Source organism: Mustela nivalis (assembly GCF_964662115.1).
Source record: "Mustela nivalis genome assembly, chromosome: 5".
Taxonomy (NCBI): domain Eukaryota; kingdom Metazoa; phylum Chordata; class Mammalia; order Carnivora; family Mustelidae; genus Mustela; species Mustela nivalis.
Genome location: NC_139024.1, coordinates 74,944,651 through 74,968,667, shown reverse-complemented (window position 1 = coordinate 74,968,667; position 24,017 = coordinate 74,944,651). Strand labels below are relative to the sequence as shown.

The 24,017-nt window shown below is 38.1% G+C and overlaps 1 protein-coding gene across 5 annotated transcripts in view; it reads left to right on the top strand.

The window, feature by feature from the left end:
• Positions 1–24,017, top strand: part of NKAIN2 (sodium/potassium transporting ATPase interacting 2) — a gene marked incomplete at its 3' end in the record, with an annotated part of 1,000,956 nt that overhangs the window by 949,882 nt on the left and 27,057 nt on the right. For all 5 annotated transcript variants that reach the window (XR_014311534.1, XR_014311535.1, XM_082729988.1 and 2 more), the window contains one exon: positions 23,309–23,369. Coding sequence is in view for 3 of the 5 variants with exons in the window: in XM_082729988.1 (XP_082586114.1) it covers positions 23,309–23,369 (61 nt within the window). The remainder of the gene's footprint in view (positions 1–23,308; positions 23,370–24,017) is intronic.

Here is a 24,017-nt window from a genome sequence, read left to right as displayed (position 1 = left end):
TTTGCTTTTCAAAAGCAAACCCTTAATCCTAACTCTAACATGATGAATCATAACTTGGGCAGACCGTTTTTAGGTCTCCAAAGCACACTCTGTCTTGACACTCTTGTTTTAGGTAGAGGAGTGGGGAAGAGGGAGCATAGGTGCATATAGTTTCACAACTCAACTTCTTCTGAAAATTCAGGAGTTAACTTTGTTCTTTTATTATCTTCAGCTTGGTGGAACGCAGGTAACAGCAGCCCTCTCCAGAGACAGATTCTGTGAGCACTTCAACAGCTACCTCAAATGAGAACAGCCACATTCAATAGGGTTAGAGAAAATAGAGTACGTATTTGCTTTAACAGGAGAAGAAGAAAACATTAACCAACCAAACATGTTCTTTCAAATATATGAAAGCATCAAGTTTTAAAGCCAAAACCCCTAACTAAATCTTTTTTTTTTAATTTTTTATTTTTTATAAACATATATTTTTATCCCCAGGGGTACAGGTCTATGAATCACCAGGTTTACACACTTCACAGCACTCACCCAAGCACATGCCCTCCCCAATGTCCATAATCCCACCCCCTTCTCCCAAACCCCCTCCCCCCAGCAACCCTCAGTTTGTTTTGTGAGATTAAGAGTCACTTATGGTTTGTCTCCCTCCCAATCCCATCTTGTTTCATTTATTCTTCTCCTACCCACTTAAGCCCCCATGTTGCATCACCACTTCCTCATATCAGGGAGATCATATGATAGTTGTCTTTCTCTGCTTGACTTATTTCACTAAGCATGATACGCTCTAGTTCCATCCATGTTGTCGCAAATGGCAAGATTTCATTTCTTTTGATGGCTGCATAGTATTCCATTGTGTATATATACCACATCTTCTTGATCCATTCATCTGTTGATGGACATCTAGGTTCTTTCCATAGTTTGGCGATTGTGGACATTGCTGCTATAAACATTCGGGTGCACGTGCCCCTAACTAAATCTTGCAATATGATGCCTTCATCGCCGGTCCCTGGGCAGGACTCCAGCCCTCCTCCCAGCTGGGCTCCGCCACGCTTCTCATGTCTGCCTCTCTTCCCCTTGGAAATTCTCTGTTTCCTACCTCTTGGTCTCCCTCACACCCTTGAACTCCTTTGAGTCTTTCAGAGAAAGGAGGTGACAAAACTTAACTAACCTCTTTAGCAAAATTCTAGCTACCTGTCTGTGAACAACGTGCTGCCAAACACCTTACCATCCTATCCCATTTTCCTACAGCATTGGACCTTCTGGAGTGAGGTATTCAGAGGTTTGGCTTCCATTTTTCTGGATAATTTCTTTTATTTGCCTCTTTTTTCTTTTTTCTGCCTCTGAATGGTATCCATTTCAAGATTCCATTGCATAATTTACACATTTGAGTTTCCTTTCTTCTCTTCTTTTTATCTTTCCCCTTTTCTCTTTACTGCCTAAAGTCTGCTTTCTCTTGTTGACTGCTCTCTGATTCATTATTTTACCTCTTATCATCTGACTGTTTTAAGTCCACCAGCGGTAACTTAAAAGACTATTAAACCTCCAGAAGATGGCTGCCTGGGTGGCTCAGTGGGTTAAGCCTCCGCCTTCAGCTTGGGTCGTGATCTCAGGATCCTGGGATGGAGTCCAGCATTGGACTGTCTGCTCAGTGGGTAGGTTGCTTCTCTCTCTCTCTCTCTCTCTCTCTCTCTCTGGTTGCCTCTATGCCTGTTTGTGATCTCTCTGTCAAATAAATAGATAAAATCTTAAAAAAAAAAAAAAAAAAAAAACCTCTGGAGGACTGATTGGTACATTAGCTCAATGATTCTCACTTGTTTTTTAATCTGTGATACCCTCACTAGGGCTTTCCTTTAAGCCTATGCTATATTGTCCCTTTTCTTTAAATAATAATTTAAAGGGGCACCTGGGTGGCTCAGTGGGTTAAAGCCTCTGACATCAGCTCAGGTCAGGATCTCGGGGTCCTGGGATTGAGCTCTGCATCAGGCTCTCTGCTCAGTGGGGACCCTGCTTCCTCCTCTCTCTCTGCCTGCTTCTCTGCCTACTTGTGATCTCTGTCTGTCAAATAAATAACTAAAATCTTTAAATAATAATAATAATAATTTAAAAATCCACAGCTTAACCTCCTTTTGCCACATCAGGAGAACTATTAAGTTGGGAAGGAAAGGGAACAAGAGGAAATCTAGAAATAGCTCTTCTCACCATTTTCTGTTTTTAAACGTTCTCAGCACACCCTATGACTCCCCTAAATATCCTAACTCTGTGGGCATCTTGACCAGTCCAATAGCCCTTGCTTCTAATTTCTTCAAGAACTAACCGAATATGTGTTATCTAAGACAGTTGCTTCACACAAGGCATTTTGAAGAACCTGTACCTTTGAAGTAGTCCAGAAAGTATTATATGCTTTATCTGGTTTAAAAGACAGCTTGAAATGGTTTATAGAAGGATTAACTGAAATTTGGCAAAAGCTATGAAATGTGTTAATTGACCATAATGCAGCGATGTCATTCAGAATATGTCCTAAAGAAATAATTTGGTAATTGAACCAACATGTATATTTTTAATAAGACCTTTAATCCATCAAAATTTTAAAAACCTGAAGCTACCTGAAAATAATAGGGGACTGAGTGTATTATCCTTCATCTATGGAATGGACTATAAGTCAACATTTAAAAAATGATCAAGAGTTCTATTTATTGTCATTGAAAGATGTTCACAATATTTTGCTGAGGGAAAAAAGTAGGTTTCTTTCTTTTTAAAAAGATTTTATTTATTCATTTGAGAGAGAGAGAGAGACAGAGACAAAATGAGCAGGGGAGGAGCAAAAAGAAAGGGAGAGAGAGAGAGACAGAGACATGATCTGAGCCAAAGTCAGAGGTTTAACCAACTGAGCCACCCAGGCGCCCCAAGAGTGGGTTTCAAACAGCATATATAATATGACGGCATTTAACATTTTTGAAGAATTATAGTTTTATATATATATTACATATACATTTTATTAGAGAGGTCGACAGAGTAGGATAGACAAGATCATGTTAGCAGAGGTTAAGTAAATGGCAGAACTTAATTTCTGTTTTTCGCTTCCTAATTCCTCTCTCTCTTTTTTTTTAGTGAATGTAGCTTAGTTTTGAAATTTAAACGAAATTTTAAAAAGAGGGGGTTTGCTGCATTAAGGACCCCAAACAAAGACTGAGGAGATGATATCTGAGCTGACTTTTACACAAAGAGAAAAAGTTCTCAAGGTGAATGCAGTAGTTCCCTTTCAGGCAGAAGGAGCAAGACGGGGCAACAGCTGTTAGCTGTTGGGGAGTTATTAGGATGGAATTTATGAACACCTTCAAGTAGCTCAGTGTGACTATGCAATGGAAATGAAGTTGTGTGACAGGCAGGAGGCAAATCTTGAAATACAGCCTATATCAGGTAAGAGATGTTGAATGTTGTCCAGAAGGAATGTGAAGGACTTCTTTAAAGAGAAGAAGACTTCTTTAAAGAGACCTAATGATAGGTCTGCATTTTTAGAAAGATCAGTGTGGCGGCGCTATGGAAAATGAATTGGCAACCTATTACAGTACACTGTGCAAGAAATGGCAAGGTCCCAAATGAAAGCGCGGGCAATGTGGTTAGAAAAACAAGAACCAGGTTTAGTGATCCTTCGTAAGTAGAAATGGGGGCTTAATAAGTTGGAGGCAAGGGTGCAGGTGTCAATGATAATCTCTGAGATTCAGGCTGATGTGATGAAAGGGATAAAAGTGTTCTTCACTGAGATGGGGAACAAGAGAGGAGGACCAGAGCTGAGAGCAAAGAGGACTCAGGGCTGCACAGGATCCATCTGAGATGCCCACAGCTCACTCAAGCGGTGATGCCCATGAACAAGCTGACATTAGTCTGCAGACCTGGGCAGCTGATGTGCCCATGTACACAGACAGTGTACTTGTGAGAGCAAATGCACAAGTATGTGAAGTGCCCAGTGAAGAGGGGCTGGGAGACAACTGTGGGATCATAATTAACTAGTGTTCTGTTAAGAAAAACAGTACCTGGAAAGGGGATTGAAATGTATTGGGGGTGGGGAGACTGTTGTCACTAAGGCAGAGGGTGAGGTGGGAATTTTAAGACTCTGGGAGCTTTTTAACAGTAGTGGACTAAAGCCAAGGCAAGGAAAATAAGGTCTAAACACTGTCCATGGGCTTAGGATCCTGAAAATCATTGGATATCATCTTAAAACAGTTTAAATGGAGAGGAGAAAGTGGAAACCTGATTGCTCTGGATTGTGCAACGCAAGAGATAGAACGAGCCTTCAAAATGCTTGGCTGTAAGTAAGAAGAGGTTGGGGGGAGGAGTGGAAGAAGAAGAGAAGAGAGGTCAATGGAAGGCTTGTAAGTAACTTAGTGGTTTTGTTTTTGGAGGGGAAAAAATCAGTAGAATGGGAACATTTAAGGGCAGAGTTGGAGGTAATGATAATTGATGAGAAAAGAAGCACGAGGATGTAGCATCTAAACCATAGTGGAAAAATCAACCTTGAAGGATGAAGACTAGAATGGAAGTAGGACCATAAGCCTTCAGCATGCGCAAGGTTGGAGGTAAGTTTGAATATGGAAGAAATTTCGGGGTGTTTTCTTTAAGCAGAGTGCTAGAACCAAATGATCATTTATATTCAGTTTCCCCAAAAGGGAACAGAGACTGAAATTTTTATGCAGACTACTAGTGCCAAAATAATAGAAATCAATTATACAATGAACTTCAGAAATGGAATAAAAAGGACTTATTTACGAATCAGAAGAAATTACTATGGCAAACTAACAGACAACCGTGAGAGGTGTTAAGAGTGCCAAGGAAGGAGCGATTTAAAATAGAGTAGTCAAGATCAGCCTCATTGAGAAGGTAACTTTTCAACAAAACTGGAAAGAGGTACAGAGAGAATATCCAGTGCGTCAGGCTGCCGTGGGTCTGTTTTTTCAAGTCATAGCAAGAAAACTCATGGTGGTTAAAGAAGAGTGAGTAAGGAGATCAAGAGGTCTGGATCAGGTCAGAGAGTTAATGGGGGGACAAATCTGTCATATTTGGGAGCCACTGCAATGACTTTGGCCTTTACTCTGAGTCAACTGAAACCCTAGAGAGGGTTTGAACAAAGGATCTAGTTTACATTCTTAAATAATCAAGCTGGCTGCTGTGATGTCAGTAGGTTGCAGGTGGAGGGGGAATGGTTGGAAGTGGAGGGATGAGTTAGGAGGTTATGGCTACGATCTAGGCGAGAGAGATGGCACCTTGGATCTGGGAAACCCTGTGGTTAAAGTGGTCATATTCTGGAAATCCTTTGAAGGCAGTCCCACAGCAGTTTCCTGATAGGTTGGTTCTGCGGCATGAAGGAAGAGCAGGGAGGAGTCCACAGGCTTGGGATTTCACATCTGGAAGGAGAGCACTGTCATCACCTGAGAGAGAAAGGCTGTGGGGGCACTCGAGTGTTAGGGAGAGGAGCAGAAGCTTCATTTGAGCATGGTAAATGTTCAGTATCTGCTACTGTATCTGACACCGAAGGGGAGATGTCTGGTGGGCACTTGGTAACACAATACGGAACTCAAAGATACTGCCAAGGAATCTGGTGATAATTTTTTAACATAGAGTTTCCAATTCTAGAGGAGACAGAAAAGAGAAAGCTTTGATTTCCTGACCCCCCAATTCTTTGTGTTCCCTCATATGGAAGGGACTCCGTCAATATTTGATAATCAGATAATTTGAGCACATGCCTTGCTTCCATGATGGAAAATGCTTCACCTCTTCTAACTACAAGATTTTAGAATATTAAGGATTCAATGGACTGAATAGTAAAGGCAAGAGTAAGTATTCAGAAAATTTTTGAAAGAAAGTGAAACTCAGAAGTGAACTCTGCATCTGCCACTCTCCTGGAAGGCTAATTGAGCCCCATCATTCTGAACCCTCATTTGTAGCTTTCTTGGGACAGAGCCAGCCTTTAATCTCCTCAAAGGAACTTCTGTTTTCACCCACTGGATTAATCATTTTACCTAAGAAGTTGATATAGAACAGATTAAAAACCTGCATTATACACTGAAGTCATCTCCAAACAGTATATTCCAGTTCTGAATTATTTAGGAAATTTTGACCTCCCAGAGAACATTACATTATTTGTTTAATCCTATTTCATTTTCCCCAAAAGCTCTTTGACAGGAATGTAGTTGTATACAGGTAAAACTGCAGGTTATCATGAAAGACTGTATTGTAATTCCATGTGAACACAAGAGAACATTATCTCTGAAGTGGGAAAATGCCTGTGGCTTCAATCTTTCATTCAGCTTGAGCAGTGACCCTGCCATCTTAGCTGTGATAACACTGTGAGGAACCAAACTGTACCAAGTCAGGGTGATTACACTGGGCAGCTTCAGAACCCTCTTGACACCAGTTTAGTTGAAATAAAGATTTTTTTTTTTCTTTTACTATCCTGAACTTTTTTGTTCCCTTACAGAGGTCAAGCTCCTAAAGTATCAATGCCATCTAAAGAGTCAGGGCCAAGGGGACCAAAACAGAAATCTGAAGTGGTCTAGCCTAGGGGGTTCCAGAATGTGAGGATGCCCTGCTTGCTGTGCCAGCTTCAATACTCTGCTCCTTGTGACTGACTCCTAGCGTCTCTGGCAGAGAAGGAAATCAACCCTCATCTTTTTTTTTTTTTTTAAGATTTTATTTATTTATTTGACAGAGAGAGATCACAAATAGGCAAAGAGGCAGGCAGAGAGAGAGAGAGGAGGAAGCAGGCTCCCTGCCGAGCAGAGTGCCCGATGTGGGACTCGATCCCAGGACCCTGAGATCATGACCTGAGCCGAAGGCAGCGGTTTAACCCACTGAGCCACCCAGGTGCCCAACCCTCATCTTTTTGACTCCACTTGCATTTTAGGCTTGAGGATGTGGGGTCCTGAAACAAAGTGCAGAGATCTCTGTTCAGACTCAGTCCATCCTGCGAGAAATGATAAAACCCTAGTTTGTCTAAATTGTTCATGAAGCCTCCACAGATATTTTTGTATAACTATGAACGTCATATTTCTCCCCAACAGTATATCATGAATTTTCTCTGATAACGGCAGTGTCCTCAGCTTTCTTGTACCCTCCACTCAATTTTTACCAAAGGCACTGTACTTGAGACTGGCATTATTGACTTGAAAAAAGAGCAGGAATTCTAGGCTAGATGAACTGGGAATAGGAAATGGATTGTTTCACCTCCTTTTCACCTGCCTTTTAATTTCTCATTTCACCCCCCGACAGTGGGAAAAGGAATGACCGCCATGAAAAGGTAATAAGAAAATGCACCGCCACTGCAATTTTGTTTTCTACCTGACTCAAGCTGTAGTGATAATGCGTGTGCATGTGTTCCCTTGCCTTCCCAAATAGTGTAAGCTCCTGAGGATGGGGCCGCACCTTTTATCTCTATGATAGCCCTGTAGTTCAATTTTAATATAGCCTAAATATGTTCATATACATCTCCATTTTTATGACATCTTTCTATTATACTATATTTTCTAAGTGATAAAACTGTGTTTTATAGCTTTTATTTCTCTAACAATAACTACAGTATCAAGTTTCAAATTATGGCCATCCATATTGACAATTATTCAAAGTATTTTTGTGCCGAGTAGTTTTTTTCTCAGTCATTTTACCTTTAGAAAAGTTAAATGTTCCTTTTTTATATTGGTTGTCTATATTTCATTTTTGTTATAGTTTACTTCATCTTACTCATAGATGTACAATTTAGGTTAAAGGCTTAGGTTTCCATTAGATGTCAATAATACATAGAAATAGTTGATATGAACCTAAAATGTTTACCTCTGCAAAATAAAGTGTAATCAAGGAAATAATACTGTCACATGGGCAAATTTTGTAATTGCCTAAAAATTTATAAGAGAATGTATTTTTTATACAGGATTTTAATGAATAAATAATACTAAAGCCCAGAAGGAAATTATGCATTTTGGTATTTATTTGTGTTTACTTTCCTAAACAGCTATATCTCAAGGGGTAAATCTTAGTCCATGAGGTAGATGGTCTAAAAATCCACAGTGCCAGGGAGAAGTCAGCCTTTGGGATTCTAGGCTGAGCTGACAGCACAGCCTCATAAAGAGCATGGATTCTGGAGCCAGCCGGGGATTGAACCCTAGTTCTACCACTAACTAGCTGGTGACCTGAAAGAAGTCATTGAACTTGAACTTCTTGATACCGCAAATTCCTCATCTATAAGGACAGCATAATAATTATAGCTACGTCATAAAGTGTGAGGATAATAGACTTTACATATGAACAGTGTCTGGCACAGAAGGAGCACCATATAAATGTTAATTATTATGGTTGACCAGGACTCTCAGATTGAGTATTTTCATCGGAGATGATGAACTGCGAAGTCTACCTGATTTTCAGGAAGCTGTAAAGATTGAATATGGTATATGACAGGGAAAATAAAGTTGCAAGTGGTTGGGGATCAGCTCTCTGAAGAAGGAGATTTAGAAGGAATCATATGTATGGGGAGTTCTGAGATGGAGAGCAGATGTCAGGTATAGAAAAAAAAATCTCTAAACGGTCTTAATCTTAGAACATTGATCTGCAAAACCAGACTAGGCTAATATTAAAAGAATTCAGTCAAACTTCATAAAAGATCATGAAAATCAACAGAATGTACTCTCTTACGCAGTATTTCTTCCTGTCTTAAAACCCCCATTCACACACACACTCATGCACGCACACACATACACCCAGTGATGACATTCGGTAATGAGGGTTCAACGCTTTTGAAGTCATTAAGGCAAAGTGAGGAGATAGATTGTCATCAAGCCTCACTTTTCTGGGAGATACAGCTGATAACGGTGGCATCTTTAAAAACAAGACAAAAGCAGATGGCTTTCTCTCCCTCTGATTTCTGATGTTGTGGTCCTGAACAATGTGCCTCTTTGTATCTTTTCAAATGTAACAAAAAAATAACGGGATGGAACACATATTTTCCTGGAGTGGAGGAAAAACTACAAATCATTGTAAATACTGATACGCTGAATTTAAAAAATGAAAACTTGTTTTTTACAGCATCTGGATCACAATTTTAAAATAATAAATTAAACAATCCCTGCATAGGGACCATTCTCAGCAATCTTTTCTTCTCATATCTTTACAAAGTTATCAAATGCTTTCCTTTTTCTTTTATTTTCCCTTCTCTTCTTGCTTCTATAATGAAGTCGTCAATGATGTGTACTCTCCTTGATAGTTTTTGAAAAGTGTAAAATGAGAAAATGTTAATTATATAATAATTACAAGATGAAAATAAGAATTGATAATCCGGATAGAATTAGCTTGACTTAAGTCGAGGAAGTTAGAGTCCAGAAATGTGAATGAAATTTACTAATAAAGAATAAGTATCTTTCAAAAGACTTTTAAATGGAGGGGGCACAATTCTAAACCCCACTTCAACTTTAGAAGCCATTTTCATAAAAATTCTAATTTAGCCAACAGTTCACAACTTCTACACCCTTAATGTTTAAAGACAAAGACAAAGATGAAGACAAAGAAGAAAGGAGGAAAGAAACAGAAACCACTTGAGAAGATCATTGCAGAATGGGGACAAAAAGAGAAATAAAAAGACTGTCTTCCTTCTTAAGGGAATGGCTATAACCAGTCTAAGTCTGATGAACATTTAGAGATGAGGAGAATGATTAAAAAATAAGATGTTTCTCCTAGGAGTTCAAAGTATGTTCATAGTTATGATTTCACATTGTTATCTTCACATTGACCAGTAAACTATATGAAACATCTTCCTATCACTACTTAATTGTGAAATCTTTAAAGTAAATTATTTAAATGAGTTTTCCCAAGAGATAAGATCAGAACCAGGTGGAAACAGGAACAAGTTAATTTTTGAGAGTCTACTAAGTGTGGGCATAATTCTTATACAGTTTCGACTGGAAGTCTTCCAATCTGCTGGGATCAACTTATTTTGAGGTATTAAAAGAAAGCCCAAACTCCCATCCGATACGCACTGTATTCTGCAATATCACTTGAGGATTTGGGGGTGGGGGACTTTTTTGATGCCCTTAACTCCACTCTTTCAACTGAATTCTCGATTATCTTTTTAGTATCTCATCTCTATAAACTGTCACCTTGATTCTTTCAGTTCCCCAAAGTACTATACATATAAGAATACATAGCAAGACTTTACTAGAGTTATGAGTATAATGAGATGTTGGGAAAATAATCACATTGTACAAACATACCAAAAAAGTTAATAAAACTAAAATTTGGATTATAGCACTCTATATTCCTTTTTTTTAAGATTATTTATTTATTTATTTGACAGAAAAAGAGAGAACACAAGTAGGCAGGGAGGCAGGCAGAGGGAGAGGGGGAAGCAGGCTCCCCACTGAGCAGAGAGCCTGATGTGGGGCTCGATCCAAGAACCCTGAGCTCATCACCTGAGCCGAAGGCAGAGGCCTAACACACTGAGCCACCCAGGCACCCCATAGCAGTCTATATTCTTGAAGAAGCCAGTTTATACTCTCTGCTAATTATTTCCAGAGGCTCAGACCAGTTCCAGTCACCAGGCTTCTACCCTGCAATAGAGCCAGAAATTCCACTATAGTATTTCTTTAAGAGAATAATAAAGATACATGCTCACAAAAGATTTGTAGACACTGTTTAAGGGAGCTTTATTTATAGTATCACCAGCAGTAAACTGAAGGTAATTAGCAGCTCACCAATATACTTCTGATATTTGAGGCCCATTCTGGGCTTCTGTTTAGAAACACATACAAACTATTCAGAGGAGGACTATAAAATCATGATGAGTTGGAACAAATGGAAGAGAACTGAAATGGTAATTAAATGAGTGGGAGGAAAACTCCAGTTCTCCTGCACACTACAGGTTTCCCGTGAGTGGCATTAAGCCCTTCTGTGGTTCATCTGGTAGCTCAGCCAGTTTGTTCCTTGCTGATTTCCAAGATCTGCCAATCCAAAGCTCAGTACTATCCTCTACGTCCAAATTTCCAACTTGGAAAATTAGGTGAACTTAATTTTAGGAATTGTTTTCCTAAATGTGAATTTACTCTGTCTCTTAGAATCTATGTTCCCTTCACTTGATAATGTTGTCAGTTTTGCCTATTAAAGGAGTTAGCAATCCTGTGTAAGAGTGGACAATAGAAGATTTCAGTTTTGTAGACAGGAATTCAAGTCCTCTTCTATCTTTTAATCTTGGAACATCAACTAATTTCTGTAGCCTTGTTTTTCTCATTTGTAAATCATGGATGGGGATAAAGGTCTTTCCTTGGTTCTGGAAAGAATGCTTGGACAATAGTTGTAAAGATGTTAGCATATGCTCAGAATATGGTGCACGCTCCAACAACGCCAGTTGTTACCTTGAAAATTAATCACTAGCCTTTCCTTTCCTACTTCCAGCGATATGAGGGGATTCGTTAGATGATTGGTTGTTTTGAGGTTTAAACACATAAGAATTAGAAACAAAATACACAAATACACTTACAGTTTTTTCTAGTTGATATGTTCCCAAATGGTAATAATCCTGTTACCAGTAATTAATAAAATCATTACAGTCTGAGATAGTTGATACAGTGTCTGGCACCCTCATATTGTCTATGACTTATGTAGAAAGAAGATAATCTAGAATTTCTGTTGAGAAGGAGGTAATTCAGATGGAAAGGAAAAAGGGGTCAGTGAAGAACACCAATTAGAGCCAAATTCTGATGCCAAATTTATTCGATCCAACTAGATTGTACTGCTGCACATGGATAGGGTTGACGGGTATTTTAAAAGGAACAGCTTGATTCAGTTTTGTGCCTTTTAAAATTGCTTTGCGAAAAAACCTCGTCTTCAAACTTGTGTCTTCCCCAATCCATATCTTATTCTCCTTGGGGTTCTTTTGCTGTTACTACCTTCACTCTCATTCAACTTCTCCTGCCTCGTGTTGCAAGTACTTTGCTTTAGAAACAAGCTCCATTGAATGCTACATAAAATACCTTTTCATAGAGCATAAAGCTTATTCCCACAGATGTCATGGTAAATGGACCAATTGCTCTAAGTTTCCCTTTTAACTATATTTTCAAGCCCCAAATAATACATCTAAGTTTACCATAATATTTTGAAGCAACTTTTCTCTCTAGCTGATATATTCTGATATTTTTTCATTTTTTCCTTTCTTAGTACAGTAAGAGCTCTGTTCTTATTGACACCATTTTTCTGTAATGTTAACCACTAAATTATTTTTGATAATGGTGAATTTGTCATTTAGCAATCTCTTCTGACACTTGTTCTGCCAAAAGAAAAAAGAATGCCTTGTGAAAATTTGTCAAAGTTAGTTAACATTAACTCTTTCCTACATCCCACCACATGGCCAATCAGCCTGGGCCAAGGATTTCTCGTATATTATGAGAGTGTAGCACTGGCTTCCAAGCCATAGGGATATCCCAGCTGGCCGTGCCAAAACTTACATAGGGCCAGCAAGGCGCTTGAGGTCTGATTTATAGTCTGCCTAATGAGATTCATGATTCTCAGTCATATTTCTTGACTCAGCCCCTGTTTTTGTAACGAAACACCGAAATGGAAGTTACCTTTTAACTGGTAAATGACAACTGGGTCAATTCCAGAAAGGTCTCCAGTGGGATTTCATTCAGCTAATATTGTCAGATGAAATTGGAAGGAATGACTTCTACCTAAGCCTTGTATCTACATATATCTGTATTATTCGAAAGATCCTAGATGACCCCAGATTCCTTGAGAAATGTGAACAAGACAGATCTTAGAAACCAAAGATAATTTTTTTGTTCTCCATTCCCAAAACATTAAATGGCCCACTGTATTTCATCAGAGTTACTTTAACAAGAAAAAATAGAGAATATTTACTACTCAAGCATAGGTGGATGTGTTCATTTTGTCCTTTGACAAATACTAATTTAACAGTTTATTTGCATAAGAGACATCTGAATGCACTTGTAAATTCTACATCGTTATTTCTAAACAATGATAATTTACTCATTACTTCATTTTAAAATCTCTGAAGTGACCACAGAGGTCATCTGGTCCTCAATGATGTTCCTAGGAAGCAGTCAACCATTAGCTTGCCCTGAGAATTCTGTGTCATCATCATCACAAAATTTACTGAGAACTTTTATGATCCAGGAAGGTTTCTCATCCTGTCTCATTTCTCTGTCTGCCATCACAGTGTGGTTATAATTCCGTTGGGTATTTCTCTTATTTATGGAACCAGCATTGAACACTGTCAGCATTTTGAGAAGACCAGAAGGAAGTGGAGCTATTTGCCTCCCTAGTTCTAGATAAAGTATTTTCTTCCAATAACCTAGGACACTACTACACACTACTTCTATAGGCATCCTCCATTAATGACAATCTTGGATCATTACATCGTTGTTGTCCTTCCTTAAGAATTTTTAGGGGTGCCTGGGTGGCTCAGTTGCTTAAGTGACTGCCTTTCAGCTCAGATCATGATCCCGGGATCCTGGGATCAAGCCCCACTAGGGCTCCCTGCTCTGCGGGGGAGCCTGTTTCTCCCTCTCTGCTTGCCACTCTTCCTGCTTGTGTTTTCTCTCTCTGTCAAATAAATAAAATCTTTTTTGAAAAAAAGGAGTTTTTAAATATCCTATAGAGCAGGACTTAAGGTGAGAGCCTAAAGTATGCCCATTGGAACTGGCCTTCAATTTTAAACTGATCTCTTTATTATTGCTCTTTTCAGAGTCCAGGTCTTTAATCAGACTCAGATCCAGTGTATAGTCTCCATTTACAATATATAATATAGATATATATAATCTTTGATGTGATGTATTATTTCAGTTATAGTCTCTCTCTCTCTCTCTCTCTCTATATATATATATATAAAATCTCATGATGTCGTTTATGATTTCTTGATATATAATATTGTAATATGTGCTGCAGGACAAGGTGCATTATATATTCTACATTTTCCTTCTAATCTAGCCCCGCTAAAAAAGAAAAAAATGTTAACAGAGTTTTAGCGCCTATTTAAAAGAGGTTCTTGGGCGCCTGGATGGCTCAGTGGGTTGAGCCGCTGCCTTCGGCTCAGGTCATGATCTCAGGGTCCTGGGATCGGGTCCCGCATCGGGCTCTCTGCTCAGCAGGGAGCCTGCTTCCCTCTCTCTCTCTCTCTGCCTGCCTCTCCATCTACTTGTGATTTCTCTCTGTCAAATAAATAAATAAAATCTTTTAAATAAATAAATAAATAAATAAAAGAGGTTCTTTTTGCAACTAATATTACAATTCATTTCTCCTCTCTTCAGAAGAATCTGGTCTTGTACTCCCAAAACTGAAGGCATCTTGTGACAGCTCTATTGCGTTAGACAGTATTTCTTTGATCACCTCCCAAATGGCATATGTAGAAAACAGTTGAACTATTGCTCTCAATACAGTTTTTAAAAACTAATTTGATATTTAAACTCTGAAAGCAGTATTAACATCATGACATTTGAATTTTATTAGTTGTCTTCTACCCCACCTGAATATCTTTCGCTCTGCCAACTTTACTAATCCATCTGGACTCACTTGAACTCAGATAACTTTTGGGTAAGTTGGACCTGAAGAAATCTTCCAGTCTCCGGAGGCCAGTTTGTAATGGGAATTACTGGTTAAGCCAGCACTGGCATTTGGTTCAGTCCATTTCCCAGCCTTAAGTAGATAATACAAGTTTGCATGTGCGTCTACTTTTATTTAATCTTTTAAAAAGTGTTTAATACAGTCATGCTTGATGATGCGGCACAATACCTAAAGGCTGGTATTAAGATATGTTTCTGATCCTCTGAAAAGCTTTTCTGACTCAGTAGGCTGTGAACGTTCACAATAGCCCTAAAGGCAATCCTCCATGAGTTATTGAAGGTTGATAACTGCACCTGGATTATCCATAGCAAAGAAAATTTGCAACAAGCTTTCTAACAGTCTAGTCAGTGGAATAGTATGGGATAAGAATCATCTGGTGGACAAGATAGATGATACACCAGTCCACATAAAAGATATTTCATATAAAAGACCTTCATTAATAACACTGATATAATCATATTAGAATCCTTTGCTGAAGCAATTTCAAATTATGTAAATGGAGTAAGATACAAAAGAGCAAGTAAAATCATTTGCAACTTAAAAGTATATTTTGTGAGGGCATAATATCCTTCCTTCAAATTCATATTACAAAAAGCATGGGCTTACAGCATCTGAATTATGAACTCAGAACAAAAATAGATGATTTGATATAAATGAAATATAAAACTAATTTATTTGAGAAAGAGATAATTGCAAATAAAAATGTAGTGTTTCCTACTTCCCATCTCCAACCCCAGGCCAAAAAGAGTGTTAAATAGTGATTCTATACAGAATCAACATTAAACACTATTGTAGCCTTCTATATTGGTCTAAGGGCTTGGAATTAAAATTCGTCTCTGTACTTAAGAAAACAAATATACCTACCATGTTTACATATATTTGCAAATTTAGAAATTATATTACAAATGTTTTTTACCATAAATAAGTTGCCTAAAATACAGTACTTAATTAGATTTTTCACTGTGAGATAATTACAGATCACAATTATGTGAAATAATGCAGAGAGAACCTGTATACCCTTTACCCAGTTTCCCCCCATGGTAACATCTTGCAAAATTATAGGGTATCACTATGAGGGTAGTAATGTTGATACAGTCAGGGGGATGAACTGCTGTGACCAAAAGGATCCTTCCAGCTGCCTCTTTATGAACACGTCCACTTCTCTGTGACTCCCACCTAACTTAGTCCTGGCAAGGACTAATCTGTTCTCCATTTCTATATTTTGTCATGCTGAAAATGTTATATAAATGGAATCATACATGTAATATGTAACCTTTTGGGGATTTTTTTTCACCCAGCATAATTCTATGGAAATTCATACAGGTTGCTACACATATCAGTAGTACCTTCCTTTCATTCCTGAGGAATATTCCATGATGCGGACACAACACTGTTTGTCTAACTATTCACCCACTGAAGGATGTCTGGACTGTGACCAGTTTTTGCCTATTATGGACAAAGTTGTTATAGACAGTAGTGTACAGTTGTTCGTGTGAACATGTCTTCATTCCTTTGCGGTAAATGGCCAGGAATGCAATTGCAGGATTGTATTGTAGTTTTATGTTTAGTTATTAAACATAAACATATGTTCATGTTTAACATATTAAACATAGTTATTAAAGAAACCCACAAGCTGTTTTTTCAGAAGAGTGTACATAAATATTTCCGTCTTTCTGCTTCCAAGATTTTTGTCTCTTTTGACTGTCATGTGTCTTGTTCAGTGTCAGTCTCTTTGGCTTATCCCGTTTGGGCTTCACTCAGCTTCTTGGACATGTACCTTCACATCTTTTGTCAAATTTATGAAGTTTTTGCCCACTACTCTTTTTAGTACTTTTTTAGTATGTTCTCTTTTGCTTTTATTTCAGGACTTTAATAATACAAATGTGAGCTGTTTTATTATAAGATTACAAGGGTCCCTGAAACTGTTCATTTTTTTTCAATCTACTGTTTTCTCTCTTGTCCACATCAGATCTCTCTTCAAGTTCATGGATTCCTTTCCATTCTGGAGTTGAGTGGTTCTGGTATTATTTTGTTATTGCATATTTTTCAGCTCTAAATTTTCAATTTGGTTCTTCTTTAGGTCTTCTGTGTCTTTGCTGAGACTGTGATTTAAATTTATTTCAGATGTGTTCATAATTGCTTATTGAAGCATTTTTATGATAACTACTTTAAAATATCTGTCAGGTGATTCTAACATCCCCATCATCCAGCTCTGTGTCATCTTCCACTGATTGTCTTTTTTCACTCAGTTTGAGATCCTCTTTATTAGCATGTTGAGTACTTCAAATCAAAATATGGACATTTGGGATATGATGTTTTGAGACTCTAGGTCTTTCTTAAACTTCCTGTATTAGCTGGGATCTTCTGATACTGCTTTGGCAGGGGAAGGATGCACTCTCATTACTGCCAAGAGGGATAGAAGTCTGGGTTCTCCATTCAACCTTCTTTGAAACTAAAGTAGGGAAGGGCCTCTCATTAAGGCAGGAACCAGTGGAAACTCCTGCTCCCCACGTGGCCTTCACTGATCTCTATGGCTGGGAGGGGTATCAGTGCCTTGTTACTGCTCCCAGATTACTTTGTCCGACACCATGGAGGCAGAGGATTACCTTCCTTACTGCTGAGCATTAGTGAAAATCCTGATTTTCCACTAGATCTCCCCGACACTCCCTGAGGGGGGTTTTTCAGGGGAGGTATACCTCCTTACTACAGAGTGAGGCTAATGCCTTGTTACTGCTCCCAGATTACTTTGTCCGACACCATGGAGGCAGAGGATTACCTTCCTTACTGCTGAGCATTAGTGAAAATCCTGATTTTCCACTAGATCTCCCCGACACTCCCTGAGGGGGGTTTTTCAGGGGAGGTATACCTCCTTACTACAGAGTGAGGCTAAAATTCTAGATTCCCCTGTGGTCGCTACCTGATATTAGGGAAAAGGTCTTCCTCCTTCCTGACAGGAAAGCAAGTTTAGCTTTCTGCCTGACTTCTCAGACACTCCAGCATGGTGATGGGAGGAGTCGGCCCTCCACTCTGCGGCTGTGGCTGAGGAAAGGGATACAGATTTTTCTGTGGCGTTGACTAAAGAAGAGCTATTATTGTCTTAAAATTTTGTCTTACTAGGCTGTCCCTTTCCTGGTTCTTTGGCTTTTATTGGGGTTTTTAGATGTGTGCGTGTTGGGATTTCTGAGTTGTGAACTTCTTCAGCTCCAGGTCTGCTATATATAAAAAGAAAGAAATATAGGAAACTCATTTCCATGTTTTTCCTTGGCTCTTAAGATTCCTGGCCAGTCTACATTCTTTCCACTTTTCGGAATCTTCCTATGTTCATTATACATAAAACGTCCTGGTTTTTTCAATTGTAATTATTGGGAGAGTTAGGGACAACTGTGTGTACTCCAACTTCCTGGAAAGAGAAATCCAGAAGATAGTGTATTAAACACTAAGGTTGTTACATTTTCAATTACTACAATTGAATCTTTTTAAATACTTACCAAAGGCTTTGGTTTCCTCTTATCTATTAGCTTCTAAGTGAGTTTCTGGGACATGCAATCATAATTTGGTTTGCAGATACAAAAAAGAATTTTAATCTGATTAGTTATGGAGAGAAAATATGATTTCCTTTCAGCAAGTAATGATATCAAGATGATATGAATTCCCTATCAGGTGAATTAGAAATGAACAAATCATATTAGATGTATCAAGATGATAAGATGAATTAAAAAAAGATTTAGGCTTAGCTCTGCTTTGAATGTCAAAGACTAAAACAACTGGAATATTCCATTTTTTAAAAATAAGTGGACAATTGTATGTTTGCCTAATATAACACCAGTTGTATCTTTCATCATTATTCTAGTTATCTTTAAATTAAGAAAATAAAACATTTTTATTTTAATTCCATGTACTTGGATCTGCTTTGACAACATGGATCACTCTTCTCTAACCTGTGCACCATTATTGTCTTCCCATTGCCCAAAGTCCTCTAAACCAGGCTGCTTACTCCTCCCTAAGCATAATCCACATCTTCCAGAATTTTCCTGAGTTCTGCTTGAAAGACATCCTTGGCTTTCTTCTCATTATTCCCTCTCAAAGCACTCCCATCTCTCAAGATCTTGTCTCCAAAATGCCAACCCTGCAAGCGATACTGGGAATTGATTACCTGTTCTTGGGGGATACCATACTTTAATACTTAAAGGATAAGTTAGAGTTACTCAGAGGTGCCAGAGTGAGTAGGGATGGCAGAGACATGCATATGCTTTGTTGGCAGAGTGGGTTAATGAATTAAAGAACAGAATGAAACCACCTCATGTAGATTGGCAGACTACCAACAGCTTACTTACTACTGGCACCAAGTCCAAGACTAGGAGTAGTGAAAAACGAGGCTGGGAAGTAGCTTAGGATCACATTAGGAAGGATTTGTATTCCATGAAAATTTTTCTACTTTATGAGTCGAAGATGAGGTGCTTCTTTCTCTTTTTTTAAGGTTAAGCATACCCTTTTAATCTATTTGAAGAGCTTAAAGTTTTAAAATTTTTTTATTTAACTTCAATTTAGTTAATATGTACCGTATTATTAGTTTCAAGGGTAGAGATCAGCGATTCATCAGTTGCATAGAACACCCAGTGCTCATTTCATCAAGTGGCCCCCTTAATGACCACCACCCAGTGACCCCATCCCCCACCCACCTCCCCTCCAGCAACCCTCAGTTTGTTTCCTAGAGCTAAGAGTCTCTTGTGATTTGCACCCCTCTCTGTTTTCATCTTCTTTTGTTTTTTCCTTCCCTTCTCCTATGTTCATCTGTTTTGTTTCTTAATTCCACATTTGAGTGAAATCATGTGTTGTTTGTCTTTCTCTGATTAACTTATTTCAGTTAGCATAATACCCTCTAGTTCCATCCACATTATTGCAAATGGAAAGATTTCATTCTTCTTGATGGCTCAGTAATTCTCCCTTACATGTGTGACATGTATGTATGTTTGTGTGTATGTATGTATGCATGTGTGTATATATATTATATAATATATATATATATGTCACATCATCTTTATCCATGAAGATGAGGTGCTTCTTAAGTGTCTTGTGTAGAAAATGACATAGTTAGATTTGCAATTTAATACCTACCCAAGGCCTTCCAGTCATAGCCCTAATCTGCCTTCCCAGCTTCTATTTCCATTGCTCTAGTATGGGATCCCCAAATTCTCAGATCCAACTACAGGCTATTCTCTGAACAAAACCCACACCTCTCCCACTTGATAAACATACTCCAGAAAAGCAAGATCCATCATCTCTCCTGCACAAAAATAGATATGACATTCTTCCAATGGTGGTTGTGGGAATTAATGAGCTAATGCATGAAAATATGCAGTTTACTGTTTGTCACTAAGTATGCATTCAATCATCTCCCTTCCTCTTAACACTTACCTTAATCTACCTCACATTATAATTATATGCATATACCAGCCACAGAACTGCACATTCCTTGAAGATAGGACTGCATCTAAAACAGTAGCTCTAACTTGAGGAAATTTCGTCCTTTAAGGGACATGTGGCAGTGTCTGCAGACATTTGTGATTGTCTCAGTTGTCAACCGGATTGATTGTAGGCTGTTCCGGCTTAAGCATCCTATAATTCACAACAAACCCTACAAGAAAGTATTACCCAACCGAGATGTCAATGGTGCCAAGGTTGAGAATCTCTGTCTTAGTTTGTCTTTGCAGCCCACGTAGCAATTATAGGAGTTGCACATTGTAAGAAGCATTCAGAGTTGTTACGAATGATTTGAAGCCTCTTTCTGTAGGTAAACTTTATAAATTGCTATGAAGTAAAAATTAAATTATAAATTTCTGTGGTATAGGAAAAGTGTAAGATAACAAAGGCTCATGAGTCTTGATTAATTTGGGGGAAACTAATTTCCATTTGTATTTAGAGGTGACCAATTTAAACACTAAAGTTCTCTTAATCAGCAAGCTTTTGTAATGAAATGCAGCAGGATTTACTTTTATATCAAAGGAGCTCCCCTGATAGTTAAAGAATGCAACCGAACACAATTAAAAGATCACTGGTAAGCAGAATACAGTGCCTGGCTGCATTCTGGGAGACTAGTACACTTAATAATCCAGGATCTAGTGACACTTTAATGAGAAGTTTAAATTTATTGGCCCTGAATCTCAGAATTTATCAAGGCTCTCTACCTAGACTTTCATTTAGAAGTAATGAAGTGATGAGTGAAAATCAAAAGAAAAGTTTGTGACTGGGAAAAGGTTGCTTCATAGATAATTCAAGTAGTATGTATTTAAAACTGAAAAGAAGAGATAAATTATTGATAAACGGAGAGCATTTAGCCAAGGATGGTCAGGACTTCCAGCGGAGGAAGGAAAGGAGCCGCAAAGGCAGTACCCAGGGGATTTAACCAAAGCCACAGCCTCTTTAACTAGCCACAGTCAGATGCAAACACTAGTGACAGAGTACCCAGGGACTAACTCGCTCCATGATTAGAGCATTTCATGAATCCTGGTGGATCAAAGATTAAGAAGTGTTAGTATTGCGTATTTTTCCAGCACCTATGAAAATTTCAAATTACCATGTCATTTTGTTTGGTTAAACAAAACCTTAGCTTAAGCCAAATCTCTAATACCACCTTGTTCTCTAAACATAAGCCTGTAAAAACAACAATCCTGATGATTCTATCTTATGAGGAAAGAATTCTTACTACCACTTTTTTATTGCCCATAGCAACATATAATTTAAAGAGAAAAATGCTGATTTGATGATTTTTCTAAGATATGTTTTTTGGTTTTTGTTGTTTGTTGTTTTTTTTTTTTTTAAAGAAAACTAACTTAATATATTAGTGGTTTCTTATGTAGCTCTCCATTATATGTACTGCTTCAGAAACTACATTCAAGGGGTGCAAAAGGACAGGAGTTCAAATTCCCACTCAACCAGAATGTAGAAACAAAAGCCCTTGAAAATTATTTTGCAGGGGTCTTCTTCCTCATCCACTCCTCCCCCAAGCAGGGTCACCACTGTTTTATCCCAAGCTGGTTCTCTTTGGAGGAGAGCTAGAATCTGCCAGAATATGCTTTTCTCCCTCAAATCCAATAGTATGGATTTTCTAAAGTTTCTCTTTTAACTGGACCCTCTTTGTCTCCAGACAATACTACAACAATCCTAATGATTCTATCCTATGAGGAAAGAATTCTTACTATCACTTTTTTATTGCCCATAGCAACATATAATTTAAAGAGAAAAGTGCTGATTTGATGATTTTTCTAAGATATGTTTTTTGATTTTTGTTTTTTTTAAGAAAACTAACTTAATATATTAATCAATATATTATTAATATATTAACATAACATATATTAATAATATATTAACTACGCTCATTAAATACCTATCAGCGTACCCTCTGGCTTAAAGTGTTCCACTCACATCTTCCAGAGAGATCTCTGTCAGCTAATGAAAAACAACTTCATTAGGCTTCGCACAGCATCTCCTTCTTGCCCTACCTTAGCTTCCTACTGGAAGACTGCAGGATTTCCTGATGTTCCCTTCCCCAGCCAAATAGTGTCCCAACTATTGACATATATGGTCAGTTCTCATCCAGATCAATGCCTTTCTGAAATGTCATTGAGAATAATCTTCATCACTGTTCCGTCCTTTAAGGATTCCCCCAAGCAAGAATATTTTGGGAAAAAATGCCACTATCTGGAAATTATATAAGTTTTCATATTTCCCCCAGCATTCACAATTTCACTAAATAAATATTACAATGATATGAAGAAATACTAAACCACTCCATCTGAAGGGCTAGATATCAAGGAACTTCGCTGTGCTCCTTAATAATTTCAGTGAGCAAGGACTTCTCCGACCATAGGGACTTTTGTGCAGAATGTTTCACAAAGGATGATGTGATGTGTGCCATCTCAGATCCAACACACTGTGACAGGTCTTAGCTACAGGTATCCAGCGCATTGCTTCTCTGTAACATGTCATCCTAATCATGTTTCATATGCTCTGGTTCCGGGTACAGGTCTAAAGAAGGGCTTTTCTTACAAAGCATCCGTGCAGCATATCACAAAATCTTAATATTTATCACTCAAAACATTTTTCTAATAGTCGGTGAGAGTCCAATTTTAGGATCTAAGGCTCTTGGCTAACGAAAGTTAATTAGAAGTTAATTGGCACAAGTGCAAATGTTATTCCATTAATAAATGACCATAACTTTTTCTCCTGTACCTAAAATCACTTGTTTTAGATTGCCTGACAGTTAACAAATCTTACACATAAATGCAGCTCGGAGAAAAAGGAGCGATGTACAACTATCATGGATAGTTGCCTAGGCAGCTATATTTACTCTGAGGAAAAAATTAGAGTTGGGCATCTTTTTTCTTTTTTCTGGTTTCCAAAAATATTCTTAATGACTGGATTTCAAGACAGAGAATGAGATCTATTGCTCTGCAAAGGAAAATTTGAGGAAAAATTCCAAAGAGAAATATGTGTTTCTTCTTCACTTTCTTCTTCACTTTACAAGGAAGATAGACATCACTTGAATCAAGAATCCACAACGGAGTCAAGATTCAGTATGAGGGGCCATCATTTTGGAGCACTGTATTTAGCTAGTCACCAACTGCCTGCCTTTGGAAAGCCACTCCCCCAGGGAGGTCCAGTCCCGCTGCCTTTGCCTCCTATCTAAAGCATCTTTGTTTTGTTTCAGTTGGCAGGGTTCATCTACGCCTGTTATGTTGTGAAATGTATAACTGAAGAAGAGGACAGCTGTAAGTATTAAAGCCCTATTCTGTTTCTTTCAAGTTCAAAGCATCTCCTTTACTACCTCCTACCTAGCTTTCCTACTTCTCAGACAATATCCTCCAACACATCTTTGGAACAGGGAATAAGACTTTTGTATCCATTGGACTAAAGTGTTTTCAGAAAAGATCCAGCATATTGAAAAAATGGAGAAGCACCCATTTTGAAAACATGTTACTTTCATTTCATTAAAGGTATTTTTTAAAAGAAATGTTTCTCTTATAACAATTCTAGTAGAGAACAAAGAGGGGAAATTGAAGATGGAAATAGTTTCTAAGTGTGGTTAATTTGACTGCTTTCTTTTATAAACCCTTATTGAGTATTGATACCTAATGAGTTTCACCCAGGACTAAAATTCTCAGCAATCAACAATTTGGAATAGTTCCTAAAATTTTCAAGAACTGACTTCAGATTAATTCAAGAAATGTGTTTTCAGGAAACCAAATGTTCATATTTCCTTTTTGTTCCTACAATTTGATGCAAATACCTGTAACTCTCTGTCAGAGTCTCAGCATTGAGGTCTATTGGTTAATCCAGAGTTTAGATGCCAATACCCTCTTCCAAGCCTCCAAGTGGTTCCATTGTGTTTGAATCTTCTAAACATGGTAGATGGAAGG